This window comes from Gasterosteus aculeatus, chromosome 14 (genome assembly GCF_964276395.1).
Source record: "Gasterosteus aculeatus chromosome 14, fGasAcu3.hap1.1, whole genome shotgun sequence".
Lineage (NCBI taxonomy): Eukaryota > Metazoa > Chordata > Actinopteri > Perciformes > Gasterosteidae > Gasterosteus > Gasterosteus aculeatus.
This window is the reverse complement of record NC_135702.1, coordinates 9,832,198-9,854,734: the sequence shown is the minus strand read 5'-3', so window position 1 is coordinate 9,854,734 and position 22,537 is coordinate 9,832,198. Positions and strand designations below refer to the sequence as shown.

The 22,537-nt window shown below is 43.3% G+C and overlaps 1 protein-coding gene across 2 annotated transcripts in view; it reads right to left on the bottom strand.

Moving 5' to 3' along the window:
- The window catches only part of trabd2a (TraB domain containing 2A), a 49,695-nt gene extending 29,971 nt beyond the window's left edge, over positions 1-19,724 (bottom strand). Inside the window, exons 1-3 of one of the 2 annotated variants that reach the window (XM_040198260.2) lie at positions 19,608-19,724; positions 13,884-14,163; positions 12,007-12,567 (exon numbers count right to left, since the gene is read on the bottom strand). In XM_040198260.2, the coding sequence (XP_040054194.2) occupies positions 12,007-12,567; positions 13,884-13,988 (666 nt within the window). In that variant the 5' untranslated portion in view covers positions 13,989-14,163; positions 19,608-19,724. The remainder of the gene's footprint in view (positions 1-12,006; positions 12,568-13,883; positions 14,164-19,607) is intronic. The other variant, XM_040198259.2, reaches the window with a different exon arrangement.
- Positions 19,725-22,537: the final 2,813 nt, after the last annotated feature.

Here is a 22,537-nt window from a genome sequence, read left to right as displayed (position 1 = left end):
TTGTCTGTGGACCGAAGGAACGCTGTTAATCTTCAAATCGGCACGAGACAAGAACAACACTGGTCCATGCCGGGATTCAAACCAATGCAGCTGCGAGCACTTAGCGCCGATTCACACTGACCATCCGACTATTCCCATTGCGTGACGGCTATCACGCAAACAAGGATCACAACCACAATCGGAAGCCATTTGCTGCCACATATGTTGCACATATCAATGTGACTTGGTGAATTGGTGCGATATAGGAATAAAATATAATACAATAAGATAAAAAATACACCAAAAATGAATACATATGCACGCTCATACCATAACCAGTGAGAGCCGTACAAAACTCAACTGCAGACTGCTCTTCAGTGTCTCTCTATTAGCAGCACATTCGTATTTGCACTCAATGTATGGAGATGTGTGGTTTTCTCTCTGTACGGCACACAAAGTATGAGGCTCTATTTCAATCGCTCAGCTGTCAATCTCCGGCAGCAAAACAGAATCAAGTAATCCTTATTTTTGGAAGCTCTATTAGAAAGTTTCACATTTCAGGAGAGCACAAATACACACACACACACACACACACACACACACACACACACATACATAGCTTCTACTGAGGTCAGACAGCTTGACCTCTCGGAGACTCTAAAGGTCACTAATGGACTTCCTACACCGATCGCTCCATTAGAACGGTCGCATAAACAGCATTGCTTAAACCACAACGAGCTCAATGGAGGGAAACAGTTAATTCATACAATATTAATGCTTACACGTGTGTGCATGTTGAGGCCAGAAGTATAATTTTGGTAATCTTTCTGTTTTGAAATTCTATCGACTAGCAAAAAGCCCTGTTGCACTAACTCACAGCGGCACATGTAACATGTAACGCATTTTATACAAACACTGGGATTGACCGGCGACGGCATGTTTCCAGTGGGAAAACGCCTGCTTGTGATTGGAGGAGAGACTGTGAGCTACAGCAGGGCTGTTTGTTAAGCTTAGAGAGGTTAACGTTTTGGAGACACAAAGGTTTTTACAGGAGTCACACTTATGGCAACGAGTTGTTGAGATATCAGGATTACCGTTTATTTGAAGATCTCTCTCCAAATAAAACCGCTTCTTCCCGAGACACTGCATTTGGGCTCAGGATGGCGGGGAAAACAAGATGTTCCCAGCAACTGGACAACAAACACAGGCCTCTTTGCCAGACATAAATTACTAACTTTTTACTCTGAAAGAGGAAGATAGAGAGAGGAATAAAAAAAATCTAAAATCCAAAACATAGCGTTCCAATTTGTTAAACCACTGGCTCGGACTCCAACACCAAAGCACCGCTGGCAAACCACATGGAAGGAGCCACGCGCACGCACGCACCAACACACAGGCATGCATTTTCATTTTCACATTAATATGCATGTAAACACTTTCCGTCAGCTTGCATCAATTCCCCCCTTCTAAGCAAAAACACATCTTCAAAGCACATCGCCAGAGACCTTTAACACCGGTGCAAATGTGTAGCCTCACACATGCAGTATGAGTCAGTGTCATGGAAAATAGGGCTTTTTATCCAAACCATCTGAGAAATGCATCTGTTTATTGCGGTGAAAGACTGATCAATAGTGGAGACGGGAGGCTTGAGAAAGATAAACGGGAGGCGAAGACATCATTGAGAGACAAGACGGTGGGAGGATACAGAAATCGCCCGTGTGAGGGAAAAGGGAGTGATGGAGGGACATCGAAACAGAGAGAGAGAGAGAGAGAGAGACCGAAGAAAGGGAGAGATGGTTGTTGTTGTTGTTGTTGTTGTTGTGCAGATGTCGGTCACGGCCCAAAACCTCAGAACCACAGACGTATAAATGGCCCAAAAAATCTGAAAATCCTCCAAACATCCTAAATGTGTTGTTCAGTTTTCAGAAAAGTGTCCCTTTCAATCACTGAGGATGGTACACAAATAAAGCTGCTCCTGTAACGTGAGATCATGCGCAAAATAACAACAATGGTAGGAGATTTAAAAGAAAGAAAGATTTCCCCTCATTTCAGCGCAGGAAAAAAGGCTGTGGGTGGAGAGACGAGTGACAGACAAACACATTTGACTTCAATTTGGGAATGTAGCTGAAAAACTACTCTTCAGAATCACACGAGGGATCTGTAGTGTGAGTAGTGACACGTGCTCGGCAACACCTCATTCATCACATCTGACCATGAGGCAATTCATTGACCTCGTCCCTAAAATAAATATTAAATCATTAACATTCCCTCAAGAAATGTTCAACCTACTCATTTAACACACTACCCTCCAAAACACAAAGGTATTTAATTCATAATGATACAAATCATCATAGAAGGGCCCAAATAAATAAACCCAAATCCGTTAAAAGTCCCGGCTCCTGCAAGCAGCTCTGGTGAAGCCGCCTTCAGGCACAGAAGGGCTTTCAGCTGAAGTCACATGATCACCGTAGTTATTATTTCCCGTCCTCTGGGAACCACGAATGTCTCTACAATACTCCGTGGCAATCCATCCCATAGCTGTCTGGACATTTCCACTGCACATTGTCCCTCTCAAGGTGGTCCCACGTGAAAAGTCAGGGGTTCACAAAAGTCGGTTTGATTCCTCCCCCGGGGACCACGCGTGTCTGTATCTGATGTTAAAGTTTTGATATTTCTGTCTGACTTTCTAAAGTTTGCATTTCAAGAAAGTACTTTAAAACGTTTGTATAGTAACCGAAACAGAGAAGGCCGACACACACACACACACACACACACTGAAAAAGAGTGGGGAAGTGAGGTGGGAGGCCAAACAGTGGCGTTGCTGTTAAGCTCTCACAGGTTTTATGACCTCAGCCGCAGCTCAGACAAACCCCCAAAACATAAACAGTGTTTGGGTAGCAACAAGCCTGAAAACCTTCATCCACACCGACACACACATGTTTATGTGTGTGTTGGTCTGATGTGTGTGGATGCTGACGCAAACGCCTAAAAACATGTGTGCATATAATAGCTTGCATACACCCATGACCTTGATTTTGTATCTCTGTGCATCAGGTGCTAAAATGGCCATGGCATCACTGCTGTTTTTAATCTTTACAATACTATTCAGATAGTGATCAATTTAACACAACAGAGTTAACTGTATTGGATAAATACACTGGTGGGAAACATAAAAGAATGTATTTTAAAATTATTTCCATTAGAAGTCAGAATGACGGCAACTTGCTCCAACTGATAAAAACACAACCAAAAACTGCAGGTTTACACAACATCCTTTGCAATTCTCTCCTTTAAGGCTGCATGAGAAGTCAGAGCGGTGGACCATCACATTTATAGTTGTGTTCAGACAAATATCTGTCAGCCAAGAAGCAACATCGATCAAAATCTGAAATGTGTTCCACTGGAAAGATGTTACGTTGAAGCTTTAACTACCGGCCGTTTGAGCTGGCAACACTGAACCAGTTTTCATCTTGTGCAATGCAAATTATGTGATATTAAAATCTCCCATTAAACCCACTGTTGTTGTGGCAAAAATAATGATCCATGACGCCTCTGGAATAATACCGAGAAGTTTAGAACGCCTCATGAGACCCCTAAGCATCTAAGATGCTCAAGGCATCATAGTTGTTGATATTCCTGATATCTGCTGCTGTATCTTCCTGCTTGATCACCTTTGTAGGCATGAACGTTGGGATTGGTTCTGGCTCAATGTGGTTCAACAGTGTGAACATGTGTCTCAGGTTCAGGTGAGTTCTATGCAGAAAATGAACAGTTTCCATTTGCACTTTTTTTGCGCCAATTTGTAGAAACTACTACTGAAATACCCGACAAGCACAGGTCTACCAATTATTCCACAACCTGTAATTATTAAGAAAGTAACACTAGATATTCTAACTTGACCATCGCATGCAATGTCAGAGAGCAACTTTGCAGTGAAAAATTCACCTTTGAAAGGAACCCTTTCATCTTACTCCCAGTCCAAGAAATGAGACATTGTCTAGACACATGCTGGTTTCAGTCTGGTCGAATCATCTGTGGAGAAGTCTCACAAATGTGGTGGTGCTCACCTGTGAAATTCCACTAAAGCCACTAAAATGTTGCGTACTGCAGCCAGAAAGGCCCAAGTGGATATATGGTAGGTCATAAACTGCCTTCTGAATGTTTCAGATGTTAAAAATTAAGTTTCATCGGCATCTATATCCATTTGAAATCACTACAACTGTATATTGATCCGTATCACCTGGTTTGCGGTTTAACTATATACAGTGTATATGATATTAACTATAAATATTAACTATAAATATAAATATTATACTATAAAATAAAATAACCTCTTTTATGCAAAACAAAAGGTGCCTCAAAGCAAATAGTATCAAAATGGATCCTTTCTCCTTCTTGCAGTTACAAAAAAACAAAATCGTCTAATTCCAACTCACTGCTGGACAAAACCTTTCCACAGGTTCCAGGTGACACTCTGCGAGGACGCAGAAGCCATTAATCCTCTGCGCTTGCAGCATGTGGACAGCTTTGGCCTCGTGTTGCTCGGCTGAAGTGCAGCCAGGTTTGGCTCATTTCTACAGGCACTGATTTATTGCCCACCAGCACCAAACCGGGTCAGTACTGGAAAGGCTTAAGTACACAGGTTGCAATTCATGCAATGTAACGTTAAACCGTGAGAGCATTTACATTTTTGTAGAAACAATATCAAGCTACGGAAAGAAATTATATATTTTTAAAATTTCCACATAAGTTGCAGTTCAATTAAAATGCAATAGTAAATCAAAAACCCTTTTCAGGTTTATCCTTTTTGGCAATAGAATGAAAGTGTCTACATCGAAGTTCACAAATAGGCACTTGAGCATCGTTTTAATACAACGTAACCACACAAACATTACAGCCAAATCCTTGGTAACAGTAAGATTAAGTTTTGGGTGCCTTTATCACTGTCACGCTATGTGGCATTACAGGAGTTTAGTGGTTAAGCTATTGTATGTTGATTCCACTGCCACTGATAATATCCCACCAATACAATATTGATTCATGACTCCCTCATAGAAAGAGGAAATATGTATAAAGTCCATAGTAAATGCGTGCTGTGTGAAAGCAACTACTGAAAGATATTGTTCAAGGGAATGCTGATACTATTTAAGGGTTTGATTAAAAAGTGAAAGTTTAAACCCCAGGAAAGCGGTAAATCAATGTCCACTCTGCAAAAAAAATTATGAATTATGCAAAAAAAGTAATTTTCTACAGAAATGTGAACATAATGGCTTCTCTACAGAGGATGATTTATAAATGTTCCAAATGACAGATCAACTCATATCTGCAGTTTTTGGATGTAACAAAAGCAAACCTGAAAAAAAAATATTTTTACAAAAATTTAAGTATTTTGATAACGTAGCTAACATTATGCAATTTAATTGGGTTTTTTTTCCCAATACAAATATATCAATTCCTTAATTTAGATCGGTCATGTGCTAATTCACTATTGATTTACTGGTCACAGTTTAGTAATAACAATGACCCAAAGGCCACATTCAGGGCAGCAAATATTTTAGTTTACAGAACAATAGAAGGAGTGATTGCCGCCAAGCAAATTCAGATTAGCATATTAAAGACTCTAATTGCTCTTACGTATAACTTACATTTGCTTTTAATGAGAGGTGGTTGCTTTTAGTGAGTGTTAAGTACATTTGTAGATGCTGAGCTTTTCTTACACAAATTAAGGTGGAAGACGCACACCGCGAGACTCACAAGTGAGCGTCCCCGCTTCAGTGAAACAATGAAGTGAAAAAAAATCAGTTTGTAATTCCATCTGTTATTACGTTCAGACTTATCTCCAATTGTTGCATTTGAGTTATTGCACATTCATCTTTTGAGGGGATCTATTCGTTGATTAATTAATTGTGGTGAACCTTGTAAAACTTTTTAAGCTTGGAGCAATTCGACCAACTAAAGTATTACCGGCCAGCTGCATCATTTACTTCCAGGCCTCAATAGGTCTTCAGAAACTGCAGGTGACTTGTGATAAGCATTAAGTAACAAACAATGTATTCTCCTGAGGTATCAGAGAAAAGCACGGGTGTAGAGCAAAGTTTTCCTGAGCCGGTGTTAAGTCGGAGAGACAAGCTCTTAAATCCCCATTTAAGCTGCAGAAGCCTGAATTACACCACCAGGAAAAGCCTGCAGCAGTCTCCAGAAGTCCGCCTCCACTGGAGAGTATTACTACATACAGTTTCAGGAACGTACAATCTTTTTCTTGGCAAACGGTTGGCACCATACAGCTGCATCCGATCCACTTACAATCAAATATCAAACTTGGCAAAAGAACATTGGGTGGACATGCACAGGAAGGAAAAATAAATCGTGTGAAATGATTTTACCTCAATATGACAGCAGCAAAGAGATGGATTTACGCATCGTTATGTAGAAAGTGTTGACTGGAAAACAAACATACGCTCTCCTGAAATAGAAGCCATGCTGGTTCAAATGTTATATTCAAAACGAACCGAAAGGCATTCATCTCTATCAACAGTCCACAGAGCAAACAAGTCACACCGATGACCTTTGGGGCTTTTTTGTTCAATCCCCTTTGCTCGTGATCACTTGTTGACAAACCGTGTGCTTCAATTTCTGTCCATCAGGCCTCGTAGGGGTTTTTGAAAGTGAGACGAGCTCAGTGTCTATGTCTCCGGTGTATTGTATCCAGAGAGAGACTGACAGATAATGTCAGAAATCTAATATGTGACTGTTTGGTCAACAGCGGGGAAGAAATAAAGCACCTCTGTGCCACTTGAAACCGGGGAGCTGGAGTCCCCCGTGAGGACATGTTGGACCATAGATGTGTATGTGCACACACAAATGCTCATTCGTGCAAAAAAACAAAACAACTCCTGCATGAATGCACAGAAACGCACAGACGCAAACAATAATAAACGGATACAAGCAATTATATGATCAAATACACACTGGACAAACAGACATTGTTCCGCAACTGAGCTAGGAAAGTTTACTCCTTTTGATCAAAGTAAAGGGAACAAAGAAAAAAATAAACAAGCTGTGAAACAAATTGCTTCCTGCAATATAATTGAGAATACATGTGAAAAAAGTCATTATTTATGTAACAGGACGACATTCTTTAACTTTAATATGACTGTTTGCACCAAAATCTGCTATTTTCTGTAACTCTAACCCTTTTGACAAGATTGGACGTGTGCTATTAATATCTTACATGATGTCATTTACTTTGGATGGACTTTCATTGGTTACTTAAAAATGTCCACGTCATTCATCATTTGTCTAAAATAACAAATGAATATTTCTTAAGCCAAAACACAACTTAATGAGCTTAATATACTCCAGCCCAGGTTAAGATTTATTGCATTTTTTTTGGCTGTGTCTACCCATGTGAGCACATGGATATACATTTCATCCCTGCAGGCCCCTTCGCGCTGGTGATCCCGAAATCAATTGGTTCTTTCAAGTGGTACAATGAGGTTTCTTCAGATTGGCTGCCAGGGTTTAGCTGTGCTGCCGCACGTGTTCTCTCTTTCTCGCCATTTAACGCACTCAAACACCCATTTGCTTCCATGCCAAGGATTAGATAAGAAGATCGATACCACTGTTACTGTACAGCTCTGAATAGCTATGCAGGTGTAACCAGGGAGACAGTTAGCTTCCTCCTCCTCCTCCTCCTCCTCCGCATCCTCATTTTGCTGTCTAATCTTATTACAGAAGGAATTGAGACCGATTTGCCTCAGTGGCCGCTCGCCCCAAAGCGCTGCCCAACGCCCGCCTGGAAAATAAGGACAGCCATTGTGCTGCTGCAGGAAGTCAAGCATGTATGCTTAACCAACACACTTAGCAGTCTTAGCCATCGGGACCCCGCCGGGTACGGGAGTTTTTTTTGGACGCTTACACTTTGTGACATCCTCTGTCCTGTCCGAGGAGGAGTTGATGTGCAGAGTGAGCTGCCTGCTCTCACGAGACCCCTCAGACCGGATTTATGGTACTAAACATGTACTTGGATTTATTTAATTTAAAATGTACACCCGCAAACCAGAGAGCTCTGCTTTTCTGGCTCTAACTGTGAACGGACTTCCACTCCCTGTGTTTAACCCACGTCACTAGACCAAGGGGTCAAGATGATCTGCTAATGTTAAACCTTTGACCCCAAATGTCGAAAGGTGCGATAAAAGGAGACGTGAAATGAAGCAGAATAAAACAACTCAGCTGTAAAGTTTGACATGGGCTTGATGTGCTTATTACAGCAAACAGTTAATTAAAGAGGGTGGGTTTTTCTGGCACGGACACATGTCTAATTTACAGACAGACATGATATCTGTGTAAATGGAAGGTTAAAGAAGTGGCTTTTGTTTGCATTACATAAGACCGTGCCTCCTGAAGCCCGTGGCAGCAAATCCAGAGACCTGAGGTGGGAGGGAGGGGAAACATCACAACCGGAGTTGAAAGGCTGTCAAAGAGGGTTAACGTCATGATACCTTTAATGGAGATGGAGTCACGCCTTCCTTCCTTAATGGCTCTCCTACTGAACTCAGTCTGCATCTCAACGCTCCCTGTTCCAGTCCCTCCTCGGCATGAATGAAGCGAATGGGCTTCAAACATTCCTTCCCTGTTCTCATAGACGTACACTGAGACCTGCATTCATCACCTCTCCATGCACCATTACTCCCAGTGATGGGAGGAAAGAAACAACACTTTCATTAGCAGGTCCGCTCCGCTGAGGTGTGGAATGTCCCGCGGGTTTCCAACAACGGCCTTCATACGACCATTGTTGTCCTCAACAAGCTCACTTAGTGTAATGGGCAAGGCTGAGCTCGCTCTTCAAAAGACGAGGGGCACCGGGCAAGAATAAGAGCAGTCATGCTTAGCCAGATTAGGGATCTGAGTTTAGAAAGCATAATTCATTGTGGTTTGAAAAAGAAATAATGAGCTCAATGGGATTCATTTATAGCGGCAGCGAAAAAATGGACACATCCCCTTAAAGATGAAAAAACAGCAGCCTATTTGTAAGGACATCCTCTTATTGCCTATCGATTTAACAGGTATACAATATATAACAATATTGGAATGGCTGTAAAGATGAACATAATAAAAAAAACATAATATCAGGCTTGGATTTTAGAGAAGATTCCAGTTACATCTTACACCAAAGGCCGAATGTTAAATGATCATTATATATTTTTTACCATCAGACATCAAAATGCCGCCGTGGGATCAAAAGCGTCCCGCCCACGAGCCAAGGCAGCAGATGTCACACAAACTACTAAAGTTCCCAAACAACCATTCAAACTGTTCTATCGGAGTAATATTAAGCCTATTGTCACCTCAAACTTCTTCACAACTGGACTGCGAAATGACTCCAGAAGAGAAAATCACGCTCAAATCCATTTAACCCGATCAGGTGAACACAGACTTTAAGAAAGGCGAGCAAGTAGTGAAATGTTCCCGATACCTAAACATGAAACGTTATATTTTCCATTTGCCTTTCCGCTTTCCTCTAAAGTCTGTGTCGTGCCAGATGTAAATGGCCAGTGAAAACATTACGGAGACTATTAGGGACCCTGGATATGGTTCTCTAGTTGTAGCCTCGTTAAACAGTACTTTCAGTTAATAATGGCGTCTGAGGCGTTGTTTCACCAAGAGTGTATCTCACTCACCACGCTCTATCTGGACATTTTACACTTGAGTTGAGCCAAAAGTCTTTGAATGAGAACCGTGAAAGACGACGTTGATTGAAATATCATGCGGGCTGCTTCAAGCCGGCCCGGTTAAGGCGTCCGTCAAGCTGCTGGTGATTGGAACGAAACCAAGTGTGGAAATTATGGAGTGCCAAGCTGTGTGTGCTGTGCTGGTGCAGTGTCAGGGTAGGTCCTTTCTGGGACACTAGAATCCATTGTTGAGCCCTCTGGAAACTGTGATGAGGTTTCTCTCTGTTTATAGACCCTGTTGACAAAACCCAACTTCTGTCACCGGATTTCTTCCTGCGACATCCGTGACAAAAAGCCCCCACGTTTAACCACCAGAATGGTCTTCCAAGAGACGAGTTTGACCACTTGAAAATGATGTGTAATGGCCTGCTACCTTAGGAAGGTGTTCAACCTACGGCTGCCTCGTCCATGGGCTCTCTAGCTACGCCATAGCTGAAGGAGGCCTCCTCAAAACTGCTAGATGTTTTAGTCATGAAGATTCTACCAACCTTCTGCTCAGCACGATCAGCTCTACTCTTACAAGGTCACAGTTTGCACAATGAAATGCTCCAGACAGTAAAGTTTCACAATTTCACAGGAGAGGTCTCCGATTTAGCAACAAGGCGAAAGTCACCAAAGTGCAATTTGTACGTGAGTGTGTAGCCCGCAGAGTGAAGTCAAATAACTACAATGGGGATTATGTGGATGGCTGGAATCCGACACTGGACCACAAATTCCAGCACGTGCCATAGGTAGCTATGGCGGGGGTACCATTAGCATGAATCCAGCTTCAAAAGACACAACAAAGAAAGCGTGATTTCATTGTCTACCGAAAAAGGTTTCAGTACTTCACTACTAAAAGACCTCGGCTGCATTAAAACGCCACAAGAAAGTGTTGCATCTAATGTGCCATAATTGAGTGTGAGACTGCCTGAGCACCCGACTTCTCGGTGAGAAGTGAGAGTGCTTCCTCTGCAGAGGCGCGCGTGTGTGCGTGCGTGCGTGCATGTGCGTTTTGTGAATAGCGTCATGTCATGTCACGTGTGTTTGCCATGACAAAAACATTGCCCCGTTCTTCATCCGCGACTCGACAGAATGCTAATAAAAGTGCAGCCGGTGAGGTTTTTGGCCGAGACTTTGCGTCTGAGGGGCCGGCGAGGCCTGCTTTAAAATAACAACACTTAAAGCTTCTGGGTGTTGGGAGTAAGTGGTCAAGTGTAATCCCCTTAGCTCCTGACCAGCATTAGCAAGAAATTCCTCAATAATGCGCAACATGATTTCATAGTGACTGCTGCTTTTAAGAAGTGTTTGTAATACTGGAAGGGTGAGTGAGGGTCTCAGACGGACAGGCAGACAAGGGGACTTAAGTGGGCGGATTCCTTTTTTTTTCCTGGAAATTTCAGACTCGAGTCATTAAGATCCATTTTTTTTTAATAACAAAGAACGCGGCGGAGCACGTCTGAATGTTTGTACAGCTGATTACTGAAGCCACACCTTTCTCCACTGGACTACGCCGCGGCACAGAGAGGAAAAGACAAATCTATGGGCCTCTGTTATGAGAAAAAAGAACGAATGTCAATGTGTACAGCTGCTCATTTGTATTACGCATCTTAGTGCTGGCGAATTCTAGAATATGTGAAGCTGAGTAGTTTCGGCGTTGAGTTGATTGAAAATAAATGTAACAAGCGTTAAAGGCGGACCCAGCAGCTCCTCCATGAACACACACTGCCTCCACCAATCGTATTCTTCTAACACTTTGCCAAATATTATGATCAAAATCAGCCAATGCCAGGTGCCAATCCAATATCAATTACCAAAGACAGCTGGACTAGACAGCATGAATATGGAGGTTGTAAAAGTCGAGGGCAGTCGCTGTAAAACTTTGAGTATCCTTTCGCCTGACATGAAATGAAAGGGAACCAACGTCCACGTCCTTCTGGAACATAGTTGAGTTGTAACAGTAACTACTGAAGGACCTCTCTGGCAGGAAACAATGAGTTTTTTTTTTTTTTTCCAGCTTTGAAAAGAATCTTTTTGCATTCCGCGAGAAAGAACTTTGGATGCACTTTTAGGAAAAAATGCACCACACCAAAACTGGTTCATTTGATTGGTATAATAAACGTCAAATGAGCACTGATCATGTGGTGGTTTCTACTAACGCACTATATAATGGAAACTGTTCTTTGTAGAGCTTATTGTGCCCGGAGTATGCTGCCCACCCACCGACATCAAAAGTTGGTGATCAGAAGTCGGTCTAATGTACTTCTACACTGAACACAAAAACACACAGCGCCGCAGCCAGTACAGTGTCACTCACCTGGGAGAAGTTGAGCCCGTTGAGTGGATGGCACTGCTCCTCCACCTTCTCCACAGCCCCCGTCCTCTTCCTCATCCTCTCCGCCTCCTGCGCCAGGTACAAGTCCAGCACCGGCACCCCGCGCGTCTTAATATCTGCCTCGGTTAAGGAATTCACCATCAGCATCACCCAAACGGGCCGCTTCCTCTCCCAGTTCCCGGCAATGGCGTTGAAGAGGTAATCGGCGTAGAGCCCCTTGCCTCTCTGATCCGGGGTCATCCACGAGGGCATCATGAGTTTTACATACTCGAGGTGTCTCTTGAGTCTCCGGTAGATGTCTCTGGGCAGGACGTCCTGCAGGTTCTCGCCCTGAGGGAGCAGCTGGCAGCTGGTCAGTGCTGAGATGGTGTACGGGTCCGTCAGGTCCAGCTCAAAGTAGACGATGTTGCTCTCCTGGAAGGCCTGCTTGGAGTTCTCAGGAATAAAGTCCCAAACGCGCGTGTAGGGAACGTGGATCGTACCATAGAAGTATGAGGGCGGGTCCCGTTTGATTGTCCACAGGAAGGAGTTTAGGTCAGTTTGCTGGGGGGGGAGATAAGAAGCAACAAAGTATTAAATTTAGTATGATTTTATGCTGATTAATGTCTTGATAGGTGGCAAAAATGTGTTCAATATAACCAAGAAGTTGCCTTCAAATTGCTTGTTTTTGTGACCATTTTGGACACAAATATAAAACACAAATATATATATATATACATAACACAAACGTTCTCATTACTGAAAGCTGATTAGTGAAGGTATTATCATCAAAAAAGTTCCATTCTAGTTGTAAATATTGCTAAGTCAGAACCAAATGATTGCCATTTAAAAGAGAGAAATCAGGAAACACGCGTGGAATCCACAAAAGAAAAGCGACACTGGGTTTTATACTCAAGTTGCTTCGGGCCATTTACTTTACAGGAACCAACACTCGGCCTGTCTGGCACCATCCGGCAAACGTTGTCTGCGAGAGGCTGTTTATTAGACGGACTGCTAACAGACTGATAATGACTTATTAACAGGCCACTTAGGACCCCGGTGCCAACAAACAATACACAAGTCAGCGGTTGTCAGACTGTGAGCCTCTGCGTGTTTCACCGTCCTGTCTCTGCCGGATCCCACCTGAGACGCTCTGTGTGAGTGCAAACAACGTGCAGGAGTGATTGCCGGGTAATCATTAAAGGGAAGGGTTATTAATCTGAGCCATTTGTATACAACACAAAAACAAAAGGACAGAGTTAACCTTGAAAGGAAGCCTCTTCCCCCAAATACACACAGCCAGAGTGTCTGAAATGCAATACACAAGAGTGCTGGAACTATTTAGCGGTTTACGATGAAGCTCATGTTATCTTATCAATCACAACCAATGGTACTGCTACTAACTGTTAGTTACATGGTCAATTGTCATTATATGACTCATATTTGAGTTACTATGCGGGTTTTGGACTGTTGTTCACTAAACTAAAACAATTTGAAGACAACCTGTGGGAATGTGGAGCTTTTAATGGAAATTATTATACAGCCTTTTAACTCATTACGAACTACAAAAGGATTTAAAATAGATAATGATACAAATAATAAATCAATAATGAAATCAATCATTAGTTACAGATCTTAGTAAAACACAAGGGTTTCAGGGAACCAGGTTGATTTGACCATTTACTCTTCATCCCTGCAAAGTGGGAAGCAGCCTCACAAAGTGAGGGTGCCCAGTGCGGTGCCACTGGACAAGAAGTGTTGAAACAGTAGCAGAGAGAGGAAGACAGGATGCTCCTTTACTGACACTTTACACTTCAAGGTAAAAAGAAAACCGGGTTGTTGTTGTTTTTAGAGGAAAGTTACACTTTGTAATGACTTACTTTCTTGTTGAGTTCGCAGTTGTCGGAGTCCTTCAGCCTCCACTGGTCAGCGCGGACCAGCAGTATCACGCAGGACTGAATGAATGCGCACAAAGTGCCCCGCATCGTAGCTCCCTCCAAAGTGTGCGCCTCGCAACGTGTTGCGGCAGCGGCGGGATGATGAAGCGGCGTCACCTACTCGCACAGCTCCGTGCGCCCGCGCACCGTGGACCCACAAGTACCCGACGAACCGCCGGACAGACGCATGCTGTCCCGAGCCCCGGGCATGCACGCGCTGCTGCTGTTTCACGTGTGTTTGAGAGCGAGGGGGAGAGCGAGGGGGGGAGAGGGAGGGAGAGAGAGAGAGAGAGAGAGAGAGAGAGAGAGAGAGAGAGAGGTGGTCACCGGAGTTTACGCAGGGGGTCGCATTACCTTCTCACTGGCGCACTCTGCGCACTCCGGAGTTTTTTTAGCGCAATGTTTTGCAACAACAAACAAAAAAACAAACAAACAAAAGATGTTTGCGCGAGTTTTAATTCAAAAGCTGGAAGGTTTCGGGTCGGAGTGAAACGGCGGTGTCATTGCACCGGGAGCTGTGAAGGTAAAGAGTGAAAATACAAGAAATAAAGTCCAGGCCAGTGCGGCTGATGAAGATGAGCCTGGTGGTGTGGACTTTAAAAGCCAAACTTCTCCCAAACACACGCTCTGTCTGTCTGTCACACACACACACACACACACACACACACACGCACACACACACGCACACACACACGCACACACACACGCACACACACACACACACACACACACACACACACACACACACACACACACACACACACAGAGCAAAACTCCATCCACCTCGTTCATGTCAATAAACATGGTGTGACCATTAAGACTTACATGTAAAGGTTATTTTCATGAATAGCCTGGAAAATCATATCCTTTACCCCTGAAGGCCCTGCGCTCTCCTGCTGTCACGACCCACAGGAGGCCCGCGGGCCATCGAGGGTGCCAGTGGAGATCCCGTGGATAGATTATCGCGCCCTGGTACTTAATGCCTGACAAACCGGAGGCATTTGCATGTGAAACGGCGCTTCGCTGGTGCGATTCATCCCATCACGGACGCGGAGAGCACAGAGCTCCATCTTCTCGTGAAGATGAACGAGATAAACAGACCTCATCGACTCACCGCGATGAGAAGCCTCAGATGTGGGACCCTGTCGGAGCCAGAACAGTAGAACTGTTGTAGCCTTTAAACGGGCTCGTTCTCGACAGTGAATCACGATGCAGATGCATTTTGGCTACATTTAAGGTGTCTTAAAATATCCATTTGGGCCAGATCTTCCAAGAAGTCCACTTGTGTAATCAGGACCCATGAATTTAACGGGACCATGCTCACGCTCCCCCTAGCGGACACACGCATTCATTTACCAGTTTATTCTCTGGTTTATATCAACTTTAGGGCTGTAACATCTGCGTGCTTGGTTGAAATGTGTAACATTGAAGGAGGGAGATAAAGGCGAAGAGAGGGCGGAGGGCAGGTAGATACAGTGAGCTAAAGAGCTCTAGATGTGAGTTTTTTTCTATTATTTCTTTCATTCTCAAACTGGGTAATAAACACATACTCACAAAGTGCACAATACATGTACATTCGTTGATTGAGATGTCAGCAGATAACCTTAAAGAACTTTTCTCTTTTCTCTCAAATGCACAGTTCATTTGTGAACTGTGCATTTGAAAAACGTTTGTTTTTGTTACTACAAATTCCTTCACAGCCTACTGATTTGTGTCCAAGATGCTGCAAGATCACAACAAAAGGTCAAAATGATATGATGACTGTGTGTTTGTTTGTGTGTGTGTGTGTGTGTGTGTGTGTGTGTGTGTGTGTGCGTCTGCTCATCTTTGTTGTGCATCCGTACAAAGGTGTAAAGAGAACCTGCAGCTGCTTCCTCTTTAATGTCTGAAAAGGTGGAGAAGGTGATTTTTATAAAGGGACATCTGTGTGCAGCCACACGCATACGCACGCATACACACGCATACACACGCATACACACACACACCACAAACCCCACAGAGACTATTCTCCAATCGACACAGGACCTGTTAACCACTGTTAAGTGAAACATTATTTCAGCTCTTCGCTCACACTAAATTTAGGATGAAGTCTGAGGTTTACGAGCAAAGTTTTTTTTTTAATAATAAAACGATGTGACACGTTGCTGTGGGGAGGGGGGGGGGGGGGGGGGGTTGATGAGTAAAAAACTGACCTCATCATTTGAGTTGGAACAAGTTTATTCTTTTCATGTAACTAGAATTTGCAATACCCTTAAATGTGTTATTTTATCATGTTCGATTGTATCATAGTTTTTTCATTTTGAAGCACACGTTTAATTCAAGCTTAGACAACATATTGTGCACAAAACAAACCTTTTTTTGTTTTTTTCAAACAGTTCTTGCTCCTGATGTTTAATAATGAATCAATTTATGAATACAATTTTGGAGTGAATTCAGTTGTTGTGTAACCCTTTACATGCTGTGTAACAGGTAATTGAAAACACACCAAATACTATTTTAGAGAAGGAAACCAGGTGAGGGATCCACAACCAACAAACTCCAACGTTTAATTTATTTGAATATATTATTCCTATTATTCTGTGGAAAGGGAGTCTGTTTGAAGCCTGTTAAGGACAGTTACCCCTGTCAATAATGATGCTACGGCACATCTGTACATTTCCACTTTAAAGTGTTTGTGCAGATCAAACAGTGGTCGGTTCCACAGAGGGTTCCCGAGCAAACATCTGATTCCGCCTCTTTAGAGAGATCTTCAAAAGGATTTGACAATATGGAAATGACCACATATGTTTCATTTTATAAAAAGTGGGAGGTGGATGTATTTGATCCTGTCAGGTGGCACATGCAACTCCGTCTGTCTCTTCAGAAGATCCAAACTATGGGATGTGATATTTACGCCCCAAACATTTGGAAAAAAAACCACAAATGCCAATAAACAAAGAGTGCAAGTATGTGCGTATGCAGAAGTGCTTGCAGATTGTTATGGTCTGCGGTTTTTGTATGTCTGCATGAACACTTTTTTTTACACATTCCTGATGTATTCCTATAATGCTGAAAATGGATCAAAGAAGACACAACTGTCAGTAAGCAGACTCCTGGACAGATGTGCCCAGCAGTGGGAGCCTGCCAGTAAAAAGTTTCAGTTCACATGACTCAGTCTTATAGCAGATGGTCATTCATTTTGACCATGGTCGACTTTCTTCACGACCCATTAAACTCTGATAGAAAAGACCGGGCGCTAGAATATTCTGTTCTGTAGGCTTGTGTTTGTGTGTGCAAGTGTCTCACTGTACGTACATGCAACAGAACGACTATGTGGCGTTTGGCCCGAGTGGAGGTCTGCGTTCCCTTAGTGCCCTTCTGTTTGTTATTTGATATTATACTTATTGCTATTCTCAAGTTATTGATGATTGTGCAGGAGCCGTAGCCAGCTCAAACATGCAAAGTCGCTTAGTTTAGCTTGGTGTTCAGCCTGAGAGCAGAGATGGTTACGTAGAGCCGTTTTGCAATAAACAAACAAGATATAACTTGTTAATCAGTCAGCGCGAGAGGCGCTTGGAGACTGTTCTTCCCTTTGGGCATAGCAGGTTATTGTTTCTGTCTGCCCTTTAACGTACAGACAGACATCAGAGTGCTGTGTTTGTCCTCACCTGCAGAAATCTGTCTTCCTGTTCTGCCTGCATACACATTTTAAACATCAGAGGCTTTAGGAAAAGCGCACTGACAAAGTACATTATTACTTCAAAGAAACACTGTGAAACATAAAAGCTACCTTGCATGGATTGGATTGAGGGCTCTAGACACACGTTGATCTGCGTAATCTCAGTAAACACTGTCTTTCTTTCAATTTTCTGTGTGGAGTCATTGGTGTTAAGGTCTATTAAATCCTCATCCTGGATTTACAAAGTTATTTTAACAGCATCGCAACAAGAGTCATTCACTAACAGAAAGAAGATTTGCCCTTTGAAAAGATAATCCGTCTTGCCCGCAGTAATGATCTAGATGGTGTTTTTATGGCGTTTACAGTAATCCCATCTATTCTGATCTGTGACTTCCCAACGCGAGCAAGCAAACCATCCAGATAACTCAACCTCGCTCAGCTTTACACGCGGACATTCTAGTTTTAGCGGCGATCTAAACCACATGATTGCTGTGTTTGATATTCGTAACACATTCAATTATCCGCTTCTAGTAAACAGCCATAGTTTCGGGTTTTTAAAAACAAACATGACATTAAATCCAAACGACACACAGACAGCGAAGGCCGGACGGTGATGGAAGTGGTTGAATGATTGAGCCTTTAGTCACAGCATCAAAGGGGAAATGGTGTTCATGGTAAAAAACATTTACTGGAATCCGGGAGTCCTGGTGGTTCAGTGGACACACACACACACACAGACACACACACACACACACACACACACACAGCAGATTCAAAGGCCTGCTCTAGTTTACTTAATTACCGACCTCCACCACCACTGTCCTGTTTCCCCTCTCTATTTTTAAGTGCGTCTTTCCCAGGTGTTGTTGATTTGTTTCAAGGAAACTCCACAAAATAACACGTTGTACCACTTCTATTACTACCAATGCTAATAACAATGTCAGAATAATAATGTCAACATAGAGCCATATTGTTAATAAAGCTTTAAGATAGAGACTCCAGGAGTTGTAAAACCAATGCATAATGAATACAGCTCAATAAGATGTATATATGTCAAAATATCTTATACCTACTTACAACAAAGTGCATTTTATTTGGTTCAGTTCCCCAAATTCTATCCTGCTGTCCATTGCAAAGGACGTGTGAATAAACAGCTGTTAAGTTGTGAACATCAATACAAGTTTGTTCTCTCAGTAACTTTGTACCACAACGCAGCGTGATTAGTTGACGATTACACACAAATGACTAAGTGTGCAAAGTTACGTGTGCATATCTAATATGTTGGATTGTAGTTTAAATATGTTTGGATTCAAATCACAGACCATGACGGACTGGTGAAATTTGCTGAGTTTTCTTAAGTTAACGGACTGAAATCTAACCCGTTGCTTTTCCAGAGATTGTCCCCAGTTGAGGTCAGAAGTTGAATCTTGAGTTGTTAAATAATAATTATCTTTCCTGCTATTATCATTCCAACTCCGCCCTGGACTTCCAGCCCTCTCCGTGAAGACTCTCCCTCTCGCTCTGATGTGCAGCCTCCATGTTTATTCAGATCATTAGGTTTTACGATGACATGCTCAGATTGATGTCTCAGTTATCTGCCACTGCCAGAAGCGCAAATGTGTTCAAAAGCAAAGTAAAGTAAAATAGAGGTCAGCTGTTCTTATATTGATCCTGACTTGTGTGATTTTCCACGCTTGTCTCCCTTTCACTTCACTGGCAATCTGTTCAAACATGCACCAATATCGATGCAGTTTATTGCTTTTAAATAAACATTTTGAAAAGTCCAATGTTGGAATAGAATGGGAAAAGAGGTGAACTAAATCAAATGGAAGTCCAGAGAATCAACAGAACTTTGAAAACGTTAGGAATCATTCAAATTAGGTGCCGAGTTTTTCCATACAAATGCAATTATCGTGCCTGTCACTGACAACCATTGGCACAACAGTATGTGGCGCTGGAGGAGGGCGGCTGTATGCGTGAAAAGAAATGCAAGCCGCATAATGACTCACTCGGGGCTGTCGCGGGTCCGTAAATCAGCCGCAGTCGCTGCTGTGAAGCCTCAGAGTTCCTGCGTCTCTCATCTTTATGCTCGACCTGTAATAGGCACCTGTCCACAGTGAAAGGAGGACTTACCGCACTCCTGCCCTCCGAGAGGGATGGAGGGACATTGTGGAAGAGAGAGAGACAGAGAGAGAGAGAGAGAGAGAGAGAGAGAGAGAGAGAGGGGTGAAGGGGTGTGAAGGAATGCAGCTGTTCAAACAACTCTTTGATTCAGTGGTCACGGAGCCCAGCGTGACTCACTGTGGCTCAAACACACCCCCCCTCTTCCCTCCTCAGACGTTCATCCCTCTGGTCCGATGGTTTGCTGCTCTGCTGGGAGCATGTACACGTGTGCGTGTTAGAAAGAGACAGATAGTGACCCTTCAATGAGAAACCACATTTAAATTCATTACATTTCTTTTAAACTGAGTCATTCTTACTTTGCGTGCATGAGGCCCGAGACAGATGTTGAGTGCATTTGCTTTCTCATAAAACACTTTCCAAAGTTTATGTCTTTGAAGTCTGCACTGTTTACATTCACCTGCCAGTAGTAGTCTTCTTCTTCCATTCCTTTGTCTTTGCTGAGGCATTAAAGTGTTTCACATCAGCACCCGTGTTTGTTGCCTTTCTTGTGTTGCCATCGTGAGCCGACTTTAAGGCCTCATAAACAACTTGTGGTACATACAGCAACTTAGATTTTAGATGTAGACAGTTGTTGCTGTGGTTCCATGTGAGTTATACAGTATGCCATCTCTGCATGCGCATGCACATTATTGCCATATTGTGTCAAGAATTCAAGCACTTTAATCGAGCGTGTTCTCGTTCTCGAAAATCTGGTTGAATGTGAGGCAAAAAAAAGCGAAATGACGAACCCAGAAATGGTGGAAAAAAGAAAGTAATCCTGATTATTGTTGTCATTCTTGGGTCACTGATCCCTACAGTGAACGCACTAGTGGGCTTTATCAGAGGGGAAGGAAAGTGGCGGCGAGCCTGTGAATCTGGATGGAAATTTCACTTGGGAAATTAAATCAGCTCCGTTCTTCAAAGACCTCGGCAACCAACCGCTTAACCAGAGGCACTTTAACAGCAGAGGAGGCGAGGCAACTCCTCCCTCCTAATAACGGGCAGAAATAAATACATCTTCACGTTAAATGAAAGAGATGTGTGTCTGGGGCAAAATACTGCACAGCGGCTGTCAGTCAAACAGCTCCCCCTTTAAACCCTCACTCGCTTCCAGAGGTCAATGCAATCCAAAGAGGCGCTCCGCCTTCCTTCTACTCTGCGACTGAGTCAACAGGGGCCCGGCCACGAGGTCTCGGTTTCGCCGGTGCACTTCTCACCTTCGTCTCGCTGAAGTCGTGCCAAAATAGATCATGTAAAAGTGGAATAGTTGCCTGTCTCCTGGCTGACAGTGATGGGCTGTGTGTGTGTGTGTGTGTGTGTGTGTGTGTGTGTGTGTTGAAACCTCAGGTCAGAACCAAAGCGCTGACACGCCACCCGATGCCGTGCGTGTCTGATTGTGTGTGTGTATCAATGAGGGCCTTGTGTTATCAGACCCCCCCGCCCCTGCTAGTATGATTGAAATGGAAATTGAAAGTGTCATGAAGCCCATATTGTCAGCCAGATGTTAAGTTATGACGAATAATAACAGGTTCTTTCATTAGGGGAAACGACAGCTCTCGTTGGCACTGATTTTACTTCCGCTGGAACGTTTCCGTAATTGCTTCAATATTGAGAGTCAAAAAGATAAAAAGACACATCTGGGATCGATGACAAAAACGTTTTTGGATATAAAAACAATGCTGTTTCACCGGCAGCGTTTGCTGTTTGTGAAATGAGTGTAAAATCCTTTCACCTGCAGCATGTGGCCACTAAGCTGACGTTGGGTGGAAGCATTAATGCTGCTGAACTTACATGAAAGCCATTAGGAACATGGACATGGTCAGCGCCTCTCGAGTTAAATTCCATAAATATTATTTCATCTATGTAGAATGTTTTAAATTAATTAATCTCGACATCTATTTCATTTGTGGAACTAATAATAATGAATCAAACAGCTTGTTTTCATCTTTTAGGATGAAGCATAATAATCGGGGCCTTGTATCCCGACCACACGAGTGGTCCGTGCTGCTGGTTGTCCACCCTGTTCACAATGTTGACATGACTCACCGTCTCATTTCTTTCCCTCAACTCCCTGAAACCCTCACGACTAACGGGAACAAACTGGAGCTACAACAACCGGTAAATACCAGTCAAAATGAGAGGCGGGTCCGTGTAATTTCACGGCCATTTCTCTCGGAGGGGTCGAGAACTATTACACTAACTACGTGGCAGAAAAAGTGCCAGTTCCTGATGTATATCACACCCACTTTATTTTACACGGCCTTTCATTGTGTGCACATCCCTTCAGAATCACCATGACATAATCCAAGCATGTCTTTCCGTAGCTCCAGCAGGAAAACCACGAACAATTCCAGTCATCCAAAGAATGCTTCCTTGCGAAATACGAGCAACATCCGGAATAGTGGACTTAACGGGGACAACCATCCCGGCGTTTTTCTTTTTGGGACCTAATCGGGATGAAATTAACCATCAGCACACATGACTTGACCCAGGTAGACGTAACGGATTTCAACACAGGACCCTCCTCTCGCCTGCGTTCAATCAGACGAGCCTGCCAAACGTCACCAGGGAGAGAAAGAAGAATGAGACACCGATATGGGGGAAGTTCTTGTGTCCGTTGCCTCGAGGGGGCACCCAGACGTCCTTTCCCAGACGGGGATGCGTTTGTTTGAGGCGGATTCCTGTAAGGTTCGATGTTCGAAGCTGTGAGGCTGAAACAGAAGTAGGACAAAATGGTGCTGTACTAGTGAGAGTGGTTACGGCGCTGAGGCCAAAG